The sequence below is a fragment of the Felis catus genome, chromosome B2 (genome assembly GCF_018350175.1).
Source record: "Felis catus isolate Fca126 chromosome B2, F.catus_Fca126_mat1.0, whole genome shotgun sequence".
Classification (NCBI taxonomy): Eukaryota; Metazoa; Chordata; class Mammalia; order Carnivora; family Felidae; genus Felis; species Felis catus.
Window position 1 is genome coordinate 151,680,716 of NC_058372.1, and position 17,270 is coordinate 151,697,985.

At 46.0% G+C, this 17,270-nt stretch overlaps 1 protein-coding gene across 16 annotated transcripts in view; it reads left to right on the forward strand.

The window, feature by feature from the left end:
* Nucleotides 1-17,270, forward strand: part of FAM120B (family with sequence similarity 120B) — an 89,335-nt gene that overhangs the window by 26,229 nt on the left and 45,836 nt on the right. For all 16 annotated transcript variants that reach the window (XM_045058411.1, XM_045058413.1, XM_045058410.1 and 13 more), the window contains 2 exons: nt 4,993-5,165; nt 9,745-9,837. In XM_045058411.1, coding sequence (XP_044914346.1) covers nt 4,993-5,165; nt 9,745-9,837 — 266 coding nt within the window. The remainder of the gene's footprint in view (nt 1-4,992; nt 5,166-9,744; nt 9,838-17,270) is intronic.

The window sequence follows — 17,270 nt, forward strand, 5'->3', positions numbered from 1 at the left end:
GTCGTTTCGCAAGCGTGAAATTAGACATTTCATCCATGTACGTTTAGAGCTGAATATGTTATTAATGCATTCTACTCTGTTTATAGCTGAATGAATTTTTTTTCCTCATTATAAATAGGCTCTTGAAGTTTACCCAGCCGTAGTGAAGATTCAGTTCACATATAAGTCCTCAGGGATTTTAATTTTGTTTTATTTTGGCCAGGAATGCTCTATTAAACAAATATTCATGTAAATCAAACTCATGAACTAATAAATAATAAAGTCTTCCCAGGTAAACATGAGACATAAGATGTATTTAACTTTGAGAACCCTCGTCAGTCACATCCTGACAGTGGGCACAAACCAGACAGGTGTGTGGTTTTTATCACCCTAGTGATGGGCAAGGGAGGTAGCCATAAGATAAGTCTTAAGACACAGCTATTGAAATACGTATTTCCATATAAAAAGTGTACACAATGGCCATGGCTTAGAGTCTCAAGAGTGTCTTTACTCAGTCATGTTCACTGTTGTAAAAACACAAACAGAACCATTGCTCTATTGCTTTGTTACTCAAGAGGTGCAGCCAGCAGCCCTTTGCCAGCAGTGGGTCGTCCAGGTACCTCTCGAGAAGGTCTTCACCCTTGCCATTCACAGAAGTCACTTCCTTCCCTAGCCCTCTGCCCCACCTCTGTGGACTCGGGTCCCCCGGAGGGCTCCTAGGCTTTCCTGACCATCTGTTCACACAAAATCTTTTACCAAGTTACATAAGCAGGTTTTTGAAGCTGATGTGTTTTAGATGCGATGCTAGTTGATGACCTAAAGATGAGATTGATTTTTTAGGTCTGTGGCTCTTTGAAACATCTCAGCTGCCCATGGAGATCTGGGGGAAGTATAGGGGCCACCCTTGATCTTTTCTGGCACAGTCTTGTCTGTCCCCAGGAGTGAGGGGTGTGTGTGTGTGTGTGTGTGTGTGTGTGTGTGTGTGTGTGTGTGGCTGTGGTGGAAAGATAGGAACTCTGAGCTGATCAGAATTGAAAATTCTGATCAAAATAGGTTTCGTGGGTTTTTTTTTTTAATAATTTTTTTAAGTTTATTTACTTTGAGAGAGAGCATGTGTACATGAGTGGGGGGAAGGGCAAAGAAAGAGGGAGAGAGAGAATCCCAACCAGGCTCCAAGCCATCAGCATGGTACCTGACATGAGGCTCGATCCCATGAACCACGAGATCATGACCTGAGCTGAAAGCAAGAGTTGGACGCTTAACCAACCCAAGTGCCACCCAAGTGCCCCCAAATTAGGTTTCTTTTAATTTTGGTTTTCATTTTACTTATTTCAGAGGGGGAGCGCACAAGTTGGGGGGAGGGAGAGAGAGAATCCCAAACATGCCCCTTGCTCAGCACAGAGCCCAGCGCAGGGCTCGATCCCACAACCCTGGGATCATGACCTGAGCCGAAATCAAGAGTCAGATGCTCAACCAGCTGAGCCACTTGGGCGCACCTTAAACTGAAATTACTAACAGTATCTTTTGTGTTAGGTAGGCCCAACCTCTTGGGTTATCATACCAAGGTTAAAAACCACTTTGACTAGAATCAGTTTACGAGTAGAAGAGAACTAATGTAAATGATCCTTCAAAGAAATTCACCCTTTATGGCTTAAGATGATGAAATGTATGGGGCCCCTGGGTGGTGCAGTCGGTTAAGCGTCCGACTTCAGCCAGGTCACGATCTCGCGGTCCGTGAGTTCGAGCCCCGCGTCAGGCTCTGGGCTGATGGCTCGGAGCCTGGAGCCTGCTTCCGATTCTGTGTCTCCCTCTCTCTCTGCCCGTCCCCCATTCATGCTCTGTCTCTCTCTGTCCCAAAAATAAATAAACGTTGAAAAAAAAAAAAAAAGATGATGAAATGTATCAACTGAGGAGTAAATCTGTGGGTAGTACTTAGGAAGAGAACCAACCTTATAATTACAGCTGTTACATGGGGTCATCAGAGGGTCCCCTTACAGCCCAGCGAGTACTGCTTGTGGCATGAAATGATGACAGCTCCAGAATATGTGGTCTTGTATTAAAGACAAAGACCCTCACGTTCTGGAGAAGGCTGTGGCGGTGTCTTACCTCCTACATTAACATGCAGATGGGTGTTCAGTGCCTATTTCTTGACTGAATAATTGATTGAATTTAGGATTAAAATTCTCTAATTTCTGAGGACATGATTTTTCTTTTTCTTTTTTTTTTTTCAACGTTTTTATTTATTTTTGGGACAGAGAGAGACAGAGCATGAACGGGGGAGGGGCAGAGAGAGAGGGAGACACAGAATCGGAAGCAAGCTCCAGGCTCCGAGCCATCAGCCCAGAGCCTGACGCGGGGCTCGAACCCACGGACCGCGAGATCGTGACCTGGCTGAAGTCGGACGCTTAACCGACTGCGCCACCCAGGCGCCCCAGGACATGATTTTTCAAACTGGTAGTTTTCTATAATCTATTTTATCATTAGACCTCAAGAACCAATTTAATTATTGGTAAGTTATTCTTGTTTATGTAATTGATTTTTTAGCTTTTTTTTTTTTAAGTTATTTTTGTCTGTGTAAATTATTTCTTAGCTGTTTCGTGGTATTCAAACTTTGCCTGCACCAGAATCACCTGGAGAGCATGTTACAAAAGATTGCTGCCCCCTGCCCCCTGGAATTAGATTTAGGAGGCCTAGGGCAGGGCCCCAAGAATTGGTAATTTAAAAAATATACATATTTATTTATTTTTTGAGAGGGGGGGGGCAGGCGGGAGGGGCAGAGAGAGGAGGAGACCCAGAATCCGAAGCAGGCTCCAGGCTCCAAGCTGCCAGCACAGAGCCTAGTGTGGGGCTCGAGCTCACGAACCGTGAGATCATGACCTGAGCCGAAGTCGGACACTTAACCGACTGAGCCCCCCAGGCACCCCAAGAATTGGCAGTTTTAACAAATTCCCAGATGATGCTAAGGGTGGGAGTAACTGCCATCAGCATGTCCCACTGTTCAGAACATCTCATGTTCATTACTGCTACAATACTTGGCTCTAAATATATCTCATGAAGCTCATTCTTCCTGTATTAAACTCTTATGTGTAAGCAAATGAACACAAGTAAAATCTTTCATTGTTCATCCCCTTGCACTGTAATGGGGACTTGGCCTCTTAGCTGGGTGGGTAAATGCTTTACATGCACTGAAAAAAGGACCAGAAGCTATGTTTTAAAATATGGCTATATCTGAGTGACAGGGTTGTCGATGATTTTTATTTTTATTTTATTTTATTTATGCTATTTTTTCTTAAGTTTTTTACAATGCATGACTTGGGGAGGGTAGAGTCAGAAAAAATGTTTTTCAACTACTTTAGTATATTTGAAATAACTGATAATGGGATATTCATCCCTTACCTTAGATCAGGGCTTGGCAAACTTTTTCTGCAAAGAGTTAGATGTAAATATTTTAGACCTTGGGGGCAATGTGGTCTCTGTGCTGCTACCCAGCTCTGCATTCAGACTGCGCAGGGAGCCACAGGCAGCACAGGAATGAATGAGTGTGGTACTGTTTCCATAAAATTTTATTTAGGGACATTGAAATTGGCACTTCATGTAATTTTCTCACATTGAGAAATATTTTTCTTTTGATTTTTTTCGGTCATTTAAAACCCCCCGAGAACCATTCTTAGTTTATGGGCCTACAGAAACAGGATGAAGTGCATTTGGCCCATGGGCTACGGTTTGCTGTCACTGCAAGATGATTATTTCCCTGAAAAGCGTGTTTCTGGGAAGTCATGACTGACCATTGTGATCACCTTGAAGTAGTATCTCTGTCTTATTAACTAGTGCGGGAGATTGGGTCTGGGTTTTTTTTTTTGCCAGTTATCTTTAGTATTTTCAGTCTTGAAAGAGAAAAATGATTTTTTTTTCTCCCCAGAATAATGATAAATGTTTTTTGATAGAGGAAACACTTCAGCCATTTCAGAAATGCAAGTGACTTTGCTCGGTTGTTTCACTTTTGATGGTGGGAGATACACAACTGAGAATGTTAAATAATACTGTGAGCAATATAAGGAAAAAAGAGCTTCCTTTTTGAGTCATTTAATTCTGATGCCATTTGGTTACTGGGTTTTAGACCCCAGCTGTCCTGGCTTTTCAGGCATGACCCTACAGAAATGCCCAGCAGCTGCCCGTACAGGGACCTGGCTCGGCCCGGAATCTGTAGCTCTGTCGGCCAGCACCAGCGAGGCCTCTGTCCTTCCTGCAGACTCACACTGTCATTTGTTGTGGTTTAAGGAAATGAGTAATGGCTGTCTCTTTGTTTTATTTTACTTTAATAATTTAAATGTATATGTAAAACATAGAAATGAAACACTAAAAATTATGTTAGGAATTTCTGCTTCCTAGTTTTAGGGACATGCTTTGGAAAGCATGGGGTCCCCAGATGCCCTGCACCCAAGCCTGCAGGTTGTTCAGTGCACACTCCAGGTACTCTCATAGCTGGTGGAGCGGGCTTTCTGCATGTAGGACCCAGGAAAACGTGGTTTTTACATTTATATCTGTCTCTGCAGCGGGTTCTTTTTACACTCAAGTTTGGAAACTGCTGGTTAGGGGAATAAGAGAACACGCTAACAGGGTCAGTTGATGGCCTTTCCAGCAGCGTTTCGTGTGGCTGTGTTGTTTCTCACACCCTGAGACAGGGCCTTTGACACATACTCTGAAAAGCCCTCCTCACAATGCAGGATGCAGCGCAGGTAGGAAAAAAGCCCTCATTTCCCTCAAAACACAGCCTTTAAGAAAAGAAGAATGTTCTCAATGAAGTACATATGTGTTGGCCTTTTAGGGTTTGTTTCTTTTAACCAGGTAGGTCTGTCCATGTTTACTTTCTAGCTCTTTAAGCCCTAAAGCCCAAGGATGTCAGAAAGAGAAGAGGTTTGTGTCTTTTATTCTTTTATTGTATTTCTACAAGAAGCATGTGATAACTTGGTGGTGCAAAGGATAATGATAAGTGGAGTTTGTGCTTTTACCTAGGGGGAACCCCTAACTTGAAATTACTGTGGCTGAACCAAGACGCAGGGATACAAGCCCGGCGCTTGGACGCGCTGCTAGGCTGCTTCGACCTCTCCTCTTCAAGAGAAGAGCTGCAGGCAGTGGAGAATCCCTTCAAAGCGCTGTGCTGCCTCCTGACCTACCTCTTCGTGCAGGTAACCTGAGCTCCTCACCCTGGGTGCTGCAGTGGCTCCTCACTCCTGCCCTTGCCTTGTGGGAGGGTGGTGGCCTAGGGTGTGGCTACGGACTCTTTCCCGTGCCATTTTCCAGCATCTACCCCGTGAGCGCTAGCCCCCCGCGGTTCTCTAACTAAAACACGGGTTCCACGTTGGCACACACGTCAGAGGCCTGTCTGCTGTCAGACCTGGAGGCTTGCAATGCATGTAAGTTTAGTAGAGGCTGGGGAGACCTCGCAGGTGAGGGAACCTGCTTTCACTTTGCTTATGCTTTCCAAGCATTTTGACTCATGTGGTGCCTCCCCTGTGGCCGTCACTGTCTGCGAGGTGGCTCCCGTCCTGGGGTCCAGGGTTGTGGTGAGAAGGCCCAGGGCTTCTAGCAGCTTACTTCCACTGTCCAAGTTGCAGTCGCTCACTCCTCTCCAGATGTTTACTAAGCACTTCCCTATCCCAGTCTGGGACGAGGTGTGGTTACTCCCTGGGGTTACTGGGGCATTGCACTGTGGGACAATGACATGTGTTTTGTAGAAGGGCCCAATAAAGTGTCCACTAGGATCACTGTCGTCACAGTGTGTGTCCTCCTTGCCCAGATAAACCCGGGGTTGGAGGCCTCGAGTTAGGGTGCGGTGCTAGGTCTTGATTGGTGTTCCTCAACAAGTTGGACAGTTTGTTTCTTTAGTTTTACACTTAATGTGTGAGAATTATAAAGGCGCATGAAGGTATTTGCCTTTTTAAAAAAAATTTTTTTAAGGTTTATTTTTGAGACAAAGAGACATACAGCACAAGCGGAAGAGGAGCAGAGAGCAAGGGAGAGACAGAATCCAAAGCAGCTCCAGGCTCCTGAGCTGTCAGCACAGAGCCCGACACGGGGCTTGATCTCACAGACTGCAAGATCATGACCTGAACCGAAGTCGGGTGCTTCACGACTGAGCCACCCATGTGCCCCAGTGTTTGCCTTTTTAATAGTTGCCCAAGTGCAGGATAATGTTTAGACACCTCAGTGAAGGAAGGACCGGATCATTCCCTCTCCCACTTCCCTTCCTTGTCTGTATTATTTTTAAATGACTTTTGTCTCACTTTTGTCACAGCAACAATAAAAAAAGGCCTTTGCAATCACTTCTCTATTTCTTTAGCCCACTTAGACCTCCCGTATTCTCAACCCCCCGTGTTCTCAACCCCTTTGAGCCATCTTACCTTCTACTCTGGGCTCCGATGTGACAGATCTTGGGTCTCTTTCTTTGGCATAACCATCAGATTTTTACTTGGCTGGAGTAGAAAGTTACATGACTATTTCTCAAACCTGAATTCACTTTATGAATTATTTATTATCATTAAGAAACTTATTCTTGGGGCGCCTAGGTGGCTCAGTCGGTTGAGCGTCCGACTTCGGCTCAGGTCATGATCTCACAGTTCATGAGTTCGAGCCCCGTGTCAGGCTCTGTGCTGACGGCTTGGAGCCTGGAGCCTGCTTTGCATTCTGTGTCTCCCTCTCTCTCTGCTCCTTCCCTGCCTCACACGTTGTCTCTCTCTCAAAAATAAATAAAGATTAAAAAAATTAAAAAAAACCTTCCTCTTTTCGTGGAATTACATTTCAAGGGCACGTTACACTGATTTTTCTTTTTCTTTTCTAAATTTTTCTTTTGTCTCTGCCAGTCTATAGCTAGTTCTGCATTTTGCATTTTGTAAAAATGTGGTATGGCTAAATAACTCACAGAGATTTTATTGCTTCATTACTGGGTTCACATGCACCAGTGTAAACTTTAGTTTTTGCATTACTGGTTTTTTTAAAGCTTTTTTTTTTTTTAATGTGTGTTTATTCGTTTTGAGAGAAAGAGTGTGGGGATGACAAGCAGAGACAGAAGAAGAGAGGGAATCCCAAGCAGGCTCTGCACTGTCAGTGCAGAACCCAGCATGGGACTTGATCTCACGAACTGTGAGATCATGACCTGAGCCAAAATCAGAGTCGGACCCTCAACCGACTGAGCCACCCAGGCACCCTGCATTACTGTTTTGAGTAGAAACTTCCGTTATTTGTACCAGACTTAGAAATATAAATGGCAGAAGATAGATTTTTAAGTGTAAAACTGCTTTTCTTTTGATAGTATTTATTACATACACATGCATTATCAGCTCACATTTTTGGCTGTGAGGGGGCCATAGTGGGGACTGGGAATGGTGGATAACCAAGAGCTATAGCTTCGCATCCAGAAACATTCGTGTGTTTTCTTCCTAATAACCGTATGCATATGGACAGTAACTTGTGGGACACACAGTTTGAATTACTTTTTCAGCACAAGAGACGGGCTGTTGGACCCAATGACGGTCACTCATACAGCTCTGTGCTTGTCACTTGTGCAGGTGACTGTCAGTTATGAAAATCCATTTCCAGCAGAAAAAAGTCCAAACCACACAACAGTAGCTCTACATCTCATATATTTATATAAACCTGAAGCAAATAAGCATCAGGAGGAAAATTTCCACTTTTATCTTTCTGGTGATACTAATAATTACCTTTAAATAAGAATACTTCTAGTGGGAGTCAGCGCGAGGTAGACATGTTGGCCTGACTTAAAGGGCACATTTAAATGAGGACTTTTTAAAACTGAAAAACAATGAATCAACACATCAGTGGCATCTCTGAGATGAAGGTACTAAAATGTATTCACAGGTTCATTATTTTCTTAGGTTTCATAAGGCTAAAAATATAAATTTATAAAAATACTATATTTTTATACTGTCAAGCTTAAGTTAAATGTTTTGATGTACGGTGGGTGGTAGAGAACCTATGGAGAAGCTAAGTGGTCTCATAACCTCCAAGTTAGCAACAACACTTCCTATTAAAAGTTTATCTGAGAAAATTCCCTGGAAGAGTAAGTTTACATCAGAGCAAGTGTACATATTTTTTATAATTTATAGTAGAGCAAATGTTTTATAATAATAATGTCTGTTATGTGAAATTCTAAAAAAAAACTTTGGTGTTATTAAGAGTTTGGCACTCTCTGCTGTGGTTTAAGATTGGTTAACTACAAAGATGGTGGCAGAATATGAAATTAGCTAAGTGTAAAAACCATGACATATGAGATAGTTATTCTTTTCTCATAAGTAGGCATTTTGCTCAAAACTTGCTAATGGCAAGAAGTAGAATTACAGGGGCGCCTGGGTGGCGCAGTCAGTTAAGCGTCTGACTTCAGCCAGGTCACGATCTCGCGGTTGGGAGTTCGAGCCCCGCGTCGGGCTCTGGGCTGATGGCTCAGAGCCTGGAGCCTGTTTCCGATTCTGTGTCTCCCTCTCCCTCTGCCTCTCCCCCGTTCATGCTCTGTCTCTCTCTGTCCCAAAAATAAATAAACGTTGAAAAAAAAATTAAAAAAAAAAAAGTAGAATTACATGCGAACAAACCCAGTCTAAACAGAAGAGAGGTGGGCGCTTATGGAATAGAAAAACGGTGTGTTCTTTGCTTGGTCTGGCTTCTGTAGACTGGAGCCTTATTCTTGGTCATGAGTACCACACATCTGTAGACTTTTGTGTTTTTCCTGAAATCATTATAGCTGTCATTTATACAAAGGCAACAACTTCTTCAGAATAAAAATGGAACAGGGCAGGGTAGTGACAGGGTTGCTGCCTTGCGTGGGGCAGAGGTGACGGATGCCAGAAGTATTTGCCTCTCCAGGAGAGCAGGGGGGAGCAGGAGTCCCCAGGGAACAGTCGTTCTGGTTTATGATGGGGTCATTTTTATTGGGAGTAAACATATTAGCCATTTTTATCATTGAGAAAGAATCGAAATTCTTATCCATGAGTTTGTGGTTGTTTCCCTGATTTTTTCCCCTTCAAGCGTTTACTTGCCACAGAATGCATTCCCTTCCAGAAAGAAGGTCTTGTGTTCCTACGATGGCAGTGAGAACGCTGAGCAAGGCTTTGTGTAGTGCTTTTGTCTGGCTGGCAGAATTTGGTGGCTGAGCTGGCAAAGTCACTGCCCGTAACCCTGAGAGGAGATGGTGTCCGAGAGTAGCCTGCTGTCGTCATGCCCATCATTCGCTTGAGATCCGGAATTTCCACATCCACTCTTTCTCCACACCCCTGCCCCCCTGTTTTCACTCACACTTTGGTTAGCCCCGATTCCACGCAAGACTGGAGGGGCTCAGATGTGGGGGTTGTGGTTTCCGTCAGACTGGGATCTGAGTACACAGGTTTCACCGGGGCTGGCAGGGGCGGAAGTTTATCCCAGCCTTGATCTCGCCAGCTCACACTACAGACCCCTGAACTGCCAGCCCTGGGAATTGGTGCCCAAAACAATCACCTGTGTTGCCCTAAGAGTCCAGCTTGGTTGTGGCTCATGCCCCTCCCGGGCGTCCCAGAGATTTCTGCCTTGCTAGAGAGTGACCAGGCCTGGTCCATCTTGGCCCTGGACGTCATGGAGAGCTTTACACCAGGACTGTGGACTCCTGCTCACCTCTGCCTCTTCTGCTGCCCTGTGCAAGTGCCTGCATTTAGCCATTGAGCCCATGGCAGGGTCAGGTTTTTCCCAGAGCTGATGCTGGTTCTCTTTCTCTGTCCCTTTCAGGTGGACACGCTTTGCCTGGAGGATCTGCATGCTTTCATTGCTCAGGCCTTGTGCCTCCAAGGAAAACCAACTGTGCAGCTCGTAGACTTACAGGTACTGCATGACTGACTGATCGTCACAGTTCTGAAGACACCCTGCCTCACCACCCCTTTGTTCTGTTTAGTTTTGGTTGGTGTTTCACAGAAAAGATAAAAAGGCATATTTAGCCAAGATGTTTTCCTGGTGCAGTGGTGTGGTTCGTCTGTCCACAGCGGAGCCCTGAGTCCTGCTGGGTTAGTGAACTTCAAGCAGATCTCTGTACAAATGGCGTCCCGCATTTCTTGGAAGTGGCCATCCAGACCTGTGTCACAGCTGGGTCATGTGCTCACAAGTGCTGCCTCTTTCCAGTGCTGAGAAATTGACAGTTCTTAATCCTGTCTCAGTGTTGTAGTAATATAAAGACAGCAGTCTGGTCCCTTATAAGTCTTGCTAACTTTAGGAGAACAGGATGCCTTTTTCTGGTATTAGTGACTTTAGTGCATATACACCTTGTCTCCCATACTTGGTGTCTGCTCTCTGGGGCTGGGCTACATCCCACCTGCCTTGTGTCCTCTCCCAGTGCCTTGCTTGTGAAGTGTTTAGTAAACAGTGTTGGTCACTGGAGGTTATTCAGACGCTGCCATTCACGAGTGTTTACTCCTTTAATTTCACGAACTAGTCCGTTTGCAGCTAACCCCGGCTACTCTCCTTTGTGGCCACACCCTCTTACGTCTGATGGTTATTTCTTAGAAGAAGCCCCAAGGTCAGGCCAGTTGTTTGTGGAAACTTAAGACTGTGCTTTGTAAATGCCATTGGATTATGATAATGAGTTTTATCCATAGTTTCTAGTTAATTGAATTAGTTTTCACTTGTCTTTCTAGTGAAAAAAAAAGCCTGATAAATTTCATTTATAAACAATATTTAATCTAATCTCAGAACTCTTATGTACTAGGTTTACTTCATAAACTAATTTTCATGGTGGTCCAATTAAATGAACAGGGCCGGGTTTTTTCTTTTGTATTTTCACTTTTACATCCATCATATTCAAGAAAGTTCATTTTAAAAGTGGACTTTTTTTCCTCCTTTGGCAAGACGCCATTTTAAATAATGGGTTTGGGGTTATTAGTAGGTTAGTGCTAATTCTTTTTTTATTGAGGTATCATTGACATTATAGAAGTTTTAGGTGCTCAACATGATGATTCAATATTTGTGTATATTGTGGAATGATCGCCACAGTAAGTTTGGCTAGTATCTGTCACCACACGTAGTTACAGAACATTTTTCTAGTGATGAGAACTTTCACGGTTTCCTCTCTTAGCAGCTCTCAGATCTGCGGCACAGCAGTATTAACTATGTACATCCTGTGGCTTATTTATGTTACCACTGGAAGTCTTACCTTTTGGCCCCCTTCACCTATTTTGGTCACCCCAGGGTCAAAGATATGAGTGAAATCATATGGTATTTGTCTTTCTCTGACTTACTGCACTTGGCATGGTGCCCTCAGGGTCCATCGATGTTACCACAAATGGCAAGATTTCTTTTTTTTTTTCCTTTATGGTTGAATAATACAGTATTGCATTGTGTATATATACCATGTCTCTCTTTTTTGTAATCTGCTCATCAGTTGATAGACACTTAGGTTGTTTCCATATCTTGGCTGTTGTGAGTAAGAATGCTGTAGTGAACGTGGGGTGCACATATCTCTTCAAGATAGTGACTTGACTTCCTTCAGATATTTCCATAGAAGTTGGATCGCTGGGTTGTGTGGTAGCTCTATTTCTAACTTCTGGAGGAACCTCCACACTGTTTCTGACAGTGGCTGCACCAGTTTGTGTTCCCACCAGCAGTGCACAAGGGCTCCCCTTTCTTTACATGCTCGCCGACACTCATCTTTTGTCTTTTTAATGATGGCACTTCCAAAACCAGTGTGGCAAATTAATTGCCCATACATGCTTGGATTTACTTTTGAGCTTTCTATTCTGTTCCATTGATTGTTGTGTCGGTTTTCATGCTGATGCCATACTGTTTTGTTTCACGATAGCTTTGTAATACAGTTGGAAATCAGGGAGTGTGATGCCTTCGGCTTTGTTGTTTCTCAAGATTGCTTTGGCTATTTGGGTCTTTTGTGGTTCCATACACATTTGAGGATTGTTTGCCATATTTCTGTGAAAAATGCCACTGGAATGTTTTTGAGGTTGCACTGAATCTGTAGATTGCTTTGGATAATATGGGCATTTTAACAACACTTGTTTTCCCATCCACGATCAGGGGTGGTCTTTCCTATTCTTTGTGCCGTCTGCAGTTTCTTTCGTCAGTGTGTTACAGCTCTCAGAGTACAGGTCTTTCACCTTCCTGGTTAAATTTATACCCAAGTATTTAATTCTTTTTGGTGCAGTTATAAATGGGACTATTCTCTTAATTTCTCTTGCTGCTATTTCATTCTTAGTATATAGAAATGCAACATATTTTGTGTGTTGATATTGTGTCCTACAGCCTTATTAATTCATGTATTAGTTCCAACCATTTGTTTGTAGAGTTTTAAGGGTTTTCTGCATGTAGTATCATGTCATCTGAAAATAGTGACAGTTTTACTTCTTCCTCCTAGTTTGGATGTCTTATTTCTTTTCCTTGCTCGATGGCTCTGGCTGGGACTTCCAGTACTGTGTTGAATAAAGGTGGTGAGAGTGCACATCTTTTTGTTGTTCCTGATCTTAGAGGAAAAGCTCTCAGCTTTTCACCATTAAGCATGATGTTCGCTCTTCGCGTTGAGTATGAACACCTGATCGCTGTTCCTCCTTTTGGCAAAACACAATTTTAAAAAGTGGATTTTCAGTTATTAGTGGGTTCATACAGTTCTTAGTACCAGATTGGGGCCTTCCTCCCAGACTGCTGTCCTGCTACCACTGGCCTCTCTGTTCCTTGACCCTCATCTGCTTTCCTCTCCCCTCCCAGTGAAACTAAACAGGCAGGCAGAAAGAGAAAGGAACTTGGAGGTCATGCTCTCTCCTGCCTTGTTACGTGGATGGGGAAACTGAGGCAGTGTGGGCAGCAGAGTGAGCTGGAGTTTGGGGTCATGCTGATAAGGGTAGGTTTGGGTTCTGTCACTAACCAGCTGTGGGAACTCTAACGAGTTCTTATGAACATACCACAGAATACAACTCCTCTTGTGAACTGGAGGGGATGTCTTAACGCCAGCACCATGTGGGACGTTCTTTGACTTTGTCTACATCAAGTGCATCATCCTACACTTACCTTGTCATTGGCGGAGCCAAAGTGGAACGGCTCTTGACAACCAACCAGTGGTCTTTTCTGAAAGAAAGGCGCTATCACCGGGAGGGAGGGACCGGAGGGAACGTGCGCCTTAGAGTTAGAGTGACTCCAGCGGGAGCTCACCTTGCTGTGCCCTCTCTCTCTGGCTCAGCACTTACTCTGCACTCAAGATTTGTGGCCTGTCCAGTCAGACCAGGTACCTTCCCCGTTGTCAGAGCTTCTCCAGCAAAAATGGGATCTGTGCCAGCTGTTATTGGCGTCGGTTCCCCGTTAGGACCGTAACCGGGTGGTGTGTATTCTCCTCACATGAAGGGCCGCTCCCAGGGGCCACTAGAGCCCCTGTGGGAAGTGTCCCAAGGAGGATGGAGGTTTTTAACCAGTGGTGGGGACTGAAAATAGATGCAGTTTCAGTGGCCTACCTTCTCATCAGCCCAGGGTCGTTCCCTCTTGGCTGTCTTGGTTGATTGGATTGGTTGTGAGTGTGGGCAGGGCAGGGCCCCCCCAGGGCCTCACTCCGCTCCCACTGCCGAGGAGCGCCTTGTCTGGGTGGTCCAAACGTCTGTCTTCACCATGAACAGTGGACCCATGTGGCTGCAGGGCTGGGCATCCCTGCTCGCTGGTACTCATGGGCAATTTAAAAAGTGCCCTGTTAGGTTTGCACCCAGCAATATTTCTCTTGTCCCAACAGCTTGACTCTAGCTTTAAGGTGGTATATGGCTTTACATATTTATTAAAAATCCAGGGAGGTAGATTATATATGTGAAGGTTATATCCCATATTATACATACATTCATTTACAGACGCAGAAGTCTGCGATCTATGACAAGGAGTCATCTGCAACAGTTACATAAAAAAAAGAAAAAGAAAGGGCTGCAGTGTTACTTCTAGTGAAGAAAAATGCAAAGACAGCTTGCCTTCCTCACGCACAAAGGGCAGTCACACAGCTAACAGGAGACGCTGTCCTCGGTGCTGAGAACACATGCAAGGAGCCGGGCTTCCCAGCTGTAGCTGCGTCCTCTCTGAAAGCTGGCTGTGTGCTTGCTGCTCTTCCTGTCCGTGTTGATGACTGTGCATGCATGTGTTCACCTTACCGTTCTAGAGGACATGGTCGTCGTTGTACTTTGAATAGCTCAGGGAGGCCTTTGGCGCTTGGCTCGTACAGCCCATGTGAGAGCATACACAAAGGTGGGGAATGTATGGGATTAAGTTGGGATCTCTGCATACTTAGGAGGGAAAGTCAGCGAAGCAATGGACTGAATTACACAGTGATCAGATAACTTGTGAGGCCCCACTTTAAGGAGCTGTAGGTGGGGGGGCGGATTGTTGGGGTTTTGGATCTGTGCAATTGAAGACGAGGTTGCCAAGGTAGAGGAGATAGTCGCGTGTCTTGAGGTGTCCCGCAGACACTTCTGTCGATGCCTCGCCACCCTTGCCTGGCTCTAATAGCTGGGCCCCTGGCGTGTGACGGGGAGTTCTGGGCCTCCGGGAGCCCTGGTTCCTGATCCATTCTGTGCACACTGGCTTCTGATGTGGGCATGCATGTACTTGTCCAGAAATGTAGAAGGGCTAGAAGTAGCTATCTCACTCATTCTGTGGTATTTTGTCAGACACGGGTACCTGCCCAGAGCATTTTGTGAAGTCCTCTAGAGAAGATGGGGTGTCCCCCTGCCACTGCTGAGCCAGGTAGAATGCAGCAAGCAGACGTGGTGCCTGCTCTCAGAAGCCTCCTGCTCTCCCCTTCCCAGAGCACAGTGGTGCTTTTCAGTTACCTCTTGCTGCTCTGTTTGGGAAGAGCCAACAGGATGCTTAGGACATTCCAGATGCCTCTCTGGTGTACCAGGGACCTGGGGAGCACTGTCTGAGTGCCCCAGCGGCTTCTTCAGAGCTTACAGGAGGCGGCAGCCACCTTTTCTGCTCATCACCACTCATCAGAAAGTGGCCAGTCATCTTTGATTGGGGAATAAAAGGAAAGAAATACGAATAAATGGAAGGAAAGTCCTGTTATAAAATCCGAGCCATACCACATCAGAAGCAGCGCACTTCAGTGCCGCTGTAAGACTTTTCAAGACTTAGTGGATGCACGGCTCTTGGGGCACACACGCCTTGGTGGTGTCACCGTGAGCCGTACCGACACCAGCAGCACCATGCACGTGCAGGGAGCATGGTTTGGCCCACAGTGGACAGGGAGTCTCATACGGGTGAGCTGTGTGCACAGCCCTGCAGTGAAGGTCAGCTAACGTCCATGCAGCATTAGCTTCTGGTTGGACTGGCCTCCACATGCCTCAGGCAAAGCCTGACTGTATTACGGTCCTCTTTACCCTGGCGCTCGGCGACCCGGCCCTGTTCATTCCGGGCACTCGGCGGGCAACTTGAGTGACAGCATTTCTGAACGTGCCACTCTCGGTGAGGTTCCATCATCGTGTTTATCACACATAACACTCTTCACGCCTTTCCTGCGGGCGTCTCTGTTATGTGAGGCAAAACAGCCACCTTTGAACTCTAAGACTCTAATAGTCTTTGAGTCTTCACGAACTCCTTGTGTAGTCTGTAGGTTTTAAACTTCCATACTTTAATAATTTATGTTGTAAAATTGCAGAAATAATCTGGAAGAGTACTTAAAATGGGTCAGCCTTACTGTTCACTGCAAGTGTGGGCACTGCCCTTCGCCCTGAGGCTTCTCCACCTGGGCCTGGAGCCCGCCCCTCGCCCTCCCTGGGGGCTGCTGTGCAGATGGGCCCCGCTCCCTGTCTTTGCTTCCGCTTCATCCTCCGTCTTTAACTTGGTCTCTCTGACTGGCTCTGTCCTTTGGTGGATAAAGCAAAAAGCTTCTGCAGTAAACATTCGCAGCCAGTCACTTGCCTCCCTCATTCTTCAGAGGATGCTGCAGGATGGGGCTGCATGTTTGCTGGTCTTCTCTGCCCCCTGTCCTCCAGCCCTGCGGGAGCATCATGCCTCCGTTGCACAAGGTCACTGAAGCAAAGGTTAGGAAGCGCTCCGCTGACACCGGGTCTCGTGCTGCCTTCTCTCTGCTTTCGAGCCTGTGGCGCACCTTTTATTTATTTTTGTTAGGTAGTACCTTTCACGTTCTAGACATCTTCCATCAGATACGTTCGCTGAGCCTCACTCTGGAGCACCAGTGTTGGTAGCTCGGGAGTAGAGCGAGGGCAGGCTGTTGTGGTGGGGACCTCGGTGGGGAGGCTGCGTGTCCCGAGCGGGATCTTCGTGATGTCCTTCCTCTGCTAGACAAAGGCCTCCTTGGAGGGAGGGTCAGTGCTTTCTCTCCCATTCACTTTCCAGTGCCTGGTACCCTGCTGCTATGGCTAGAGCCAGTTTGACTCCACAGACTGCTTGTGCAGGTGCAGCCCTTGTGAGGAAGCCCCCTCTGCAAAGCCCCTCTGCTTCTGACATGTCTCCACGAGGTTCCCAGCAGGACTGAAGAGATGGCTGTGGCTGGGTTCTGCCCTGGGGCCCCGGGGGGCCGGCAGGGGAGAGCAGGAGGTGCAGGAGGCCCTTCCTCCTCCCAGCTGTTCTCTTCGGGCAACTGCCGACATAGAATTTTACCACTGTGTTTGCTGTGGCTCGTGGTGGGAGGACCGGAGCCCTGGAAGCCGCGCGTGGGCGTGGGCGGCTGTGCAGTGGTTTCAGTCAATTGGCTCCTGGCTTGAAAAGCAGAGTGAGGACCCTACAGCTCCCAGCATGAAAGCGGGGAGGGAGGAGAGGGTGGGGCAAAAGTGGCAGAGAAGGAGGGGGCAGGAGAGAGGGCTCTGTGCCCATCCCATTTCTGCCTCATCCACTGGGAAGGCAAACCCCACATGGTTTCCTATCCCACAGCTCCCACCTGGTGCCCTGCTCATGTGGAATTGAATGCATATATTCCTTTTTGTGGAACTGTTCACGCTTTTCAGACATTCGGATTTTCTGAGACCAAAATGTGATACGCCAAAGCTTATGGGAGACTTCCATCATGGTTACGTCTGAACATAGAGATGGGGATTCACATCGAACTTCAGAACTTGCCAAGAGTCGCAGGCAGAAGAGACGTCTGCACTCAGCTCCTGGACTTCTAGACTATGTTCTTGCTGTATCAGGTCTATGTCATTCATTCTTGGCTTTTTAAAACTATTGTATTTGGTACTTTCCTTTGACAGTATTTTATAATTATCTTGCATCTGAGAGATGTGTTTCTGCAGCTAAATTGTATGGTCCCAAGGGCAGGGACTGTATCTCATTCTTGTTTA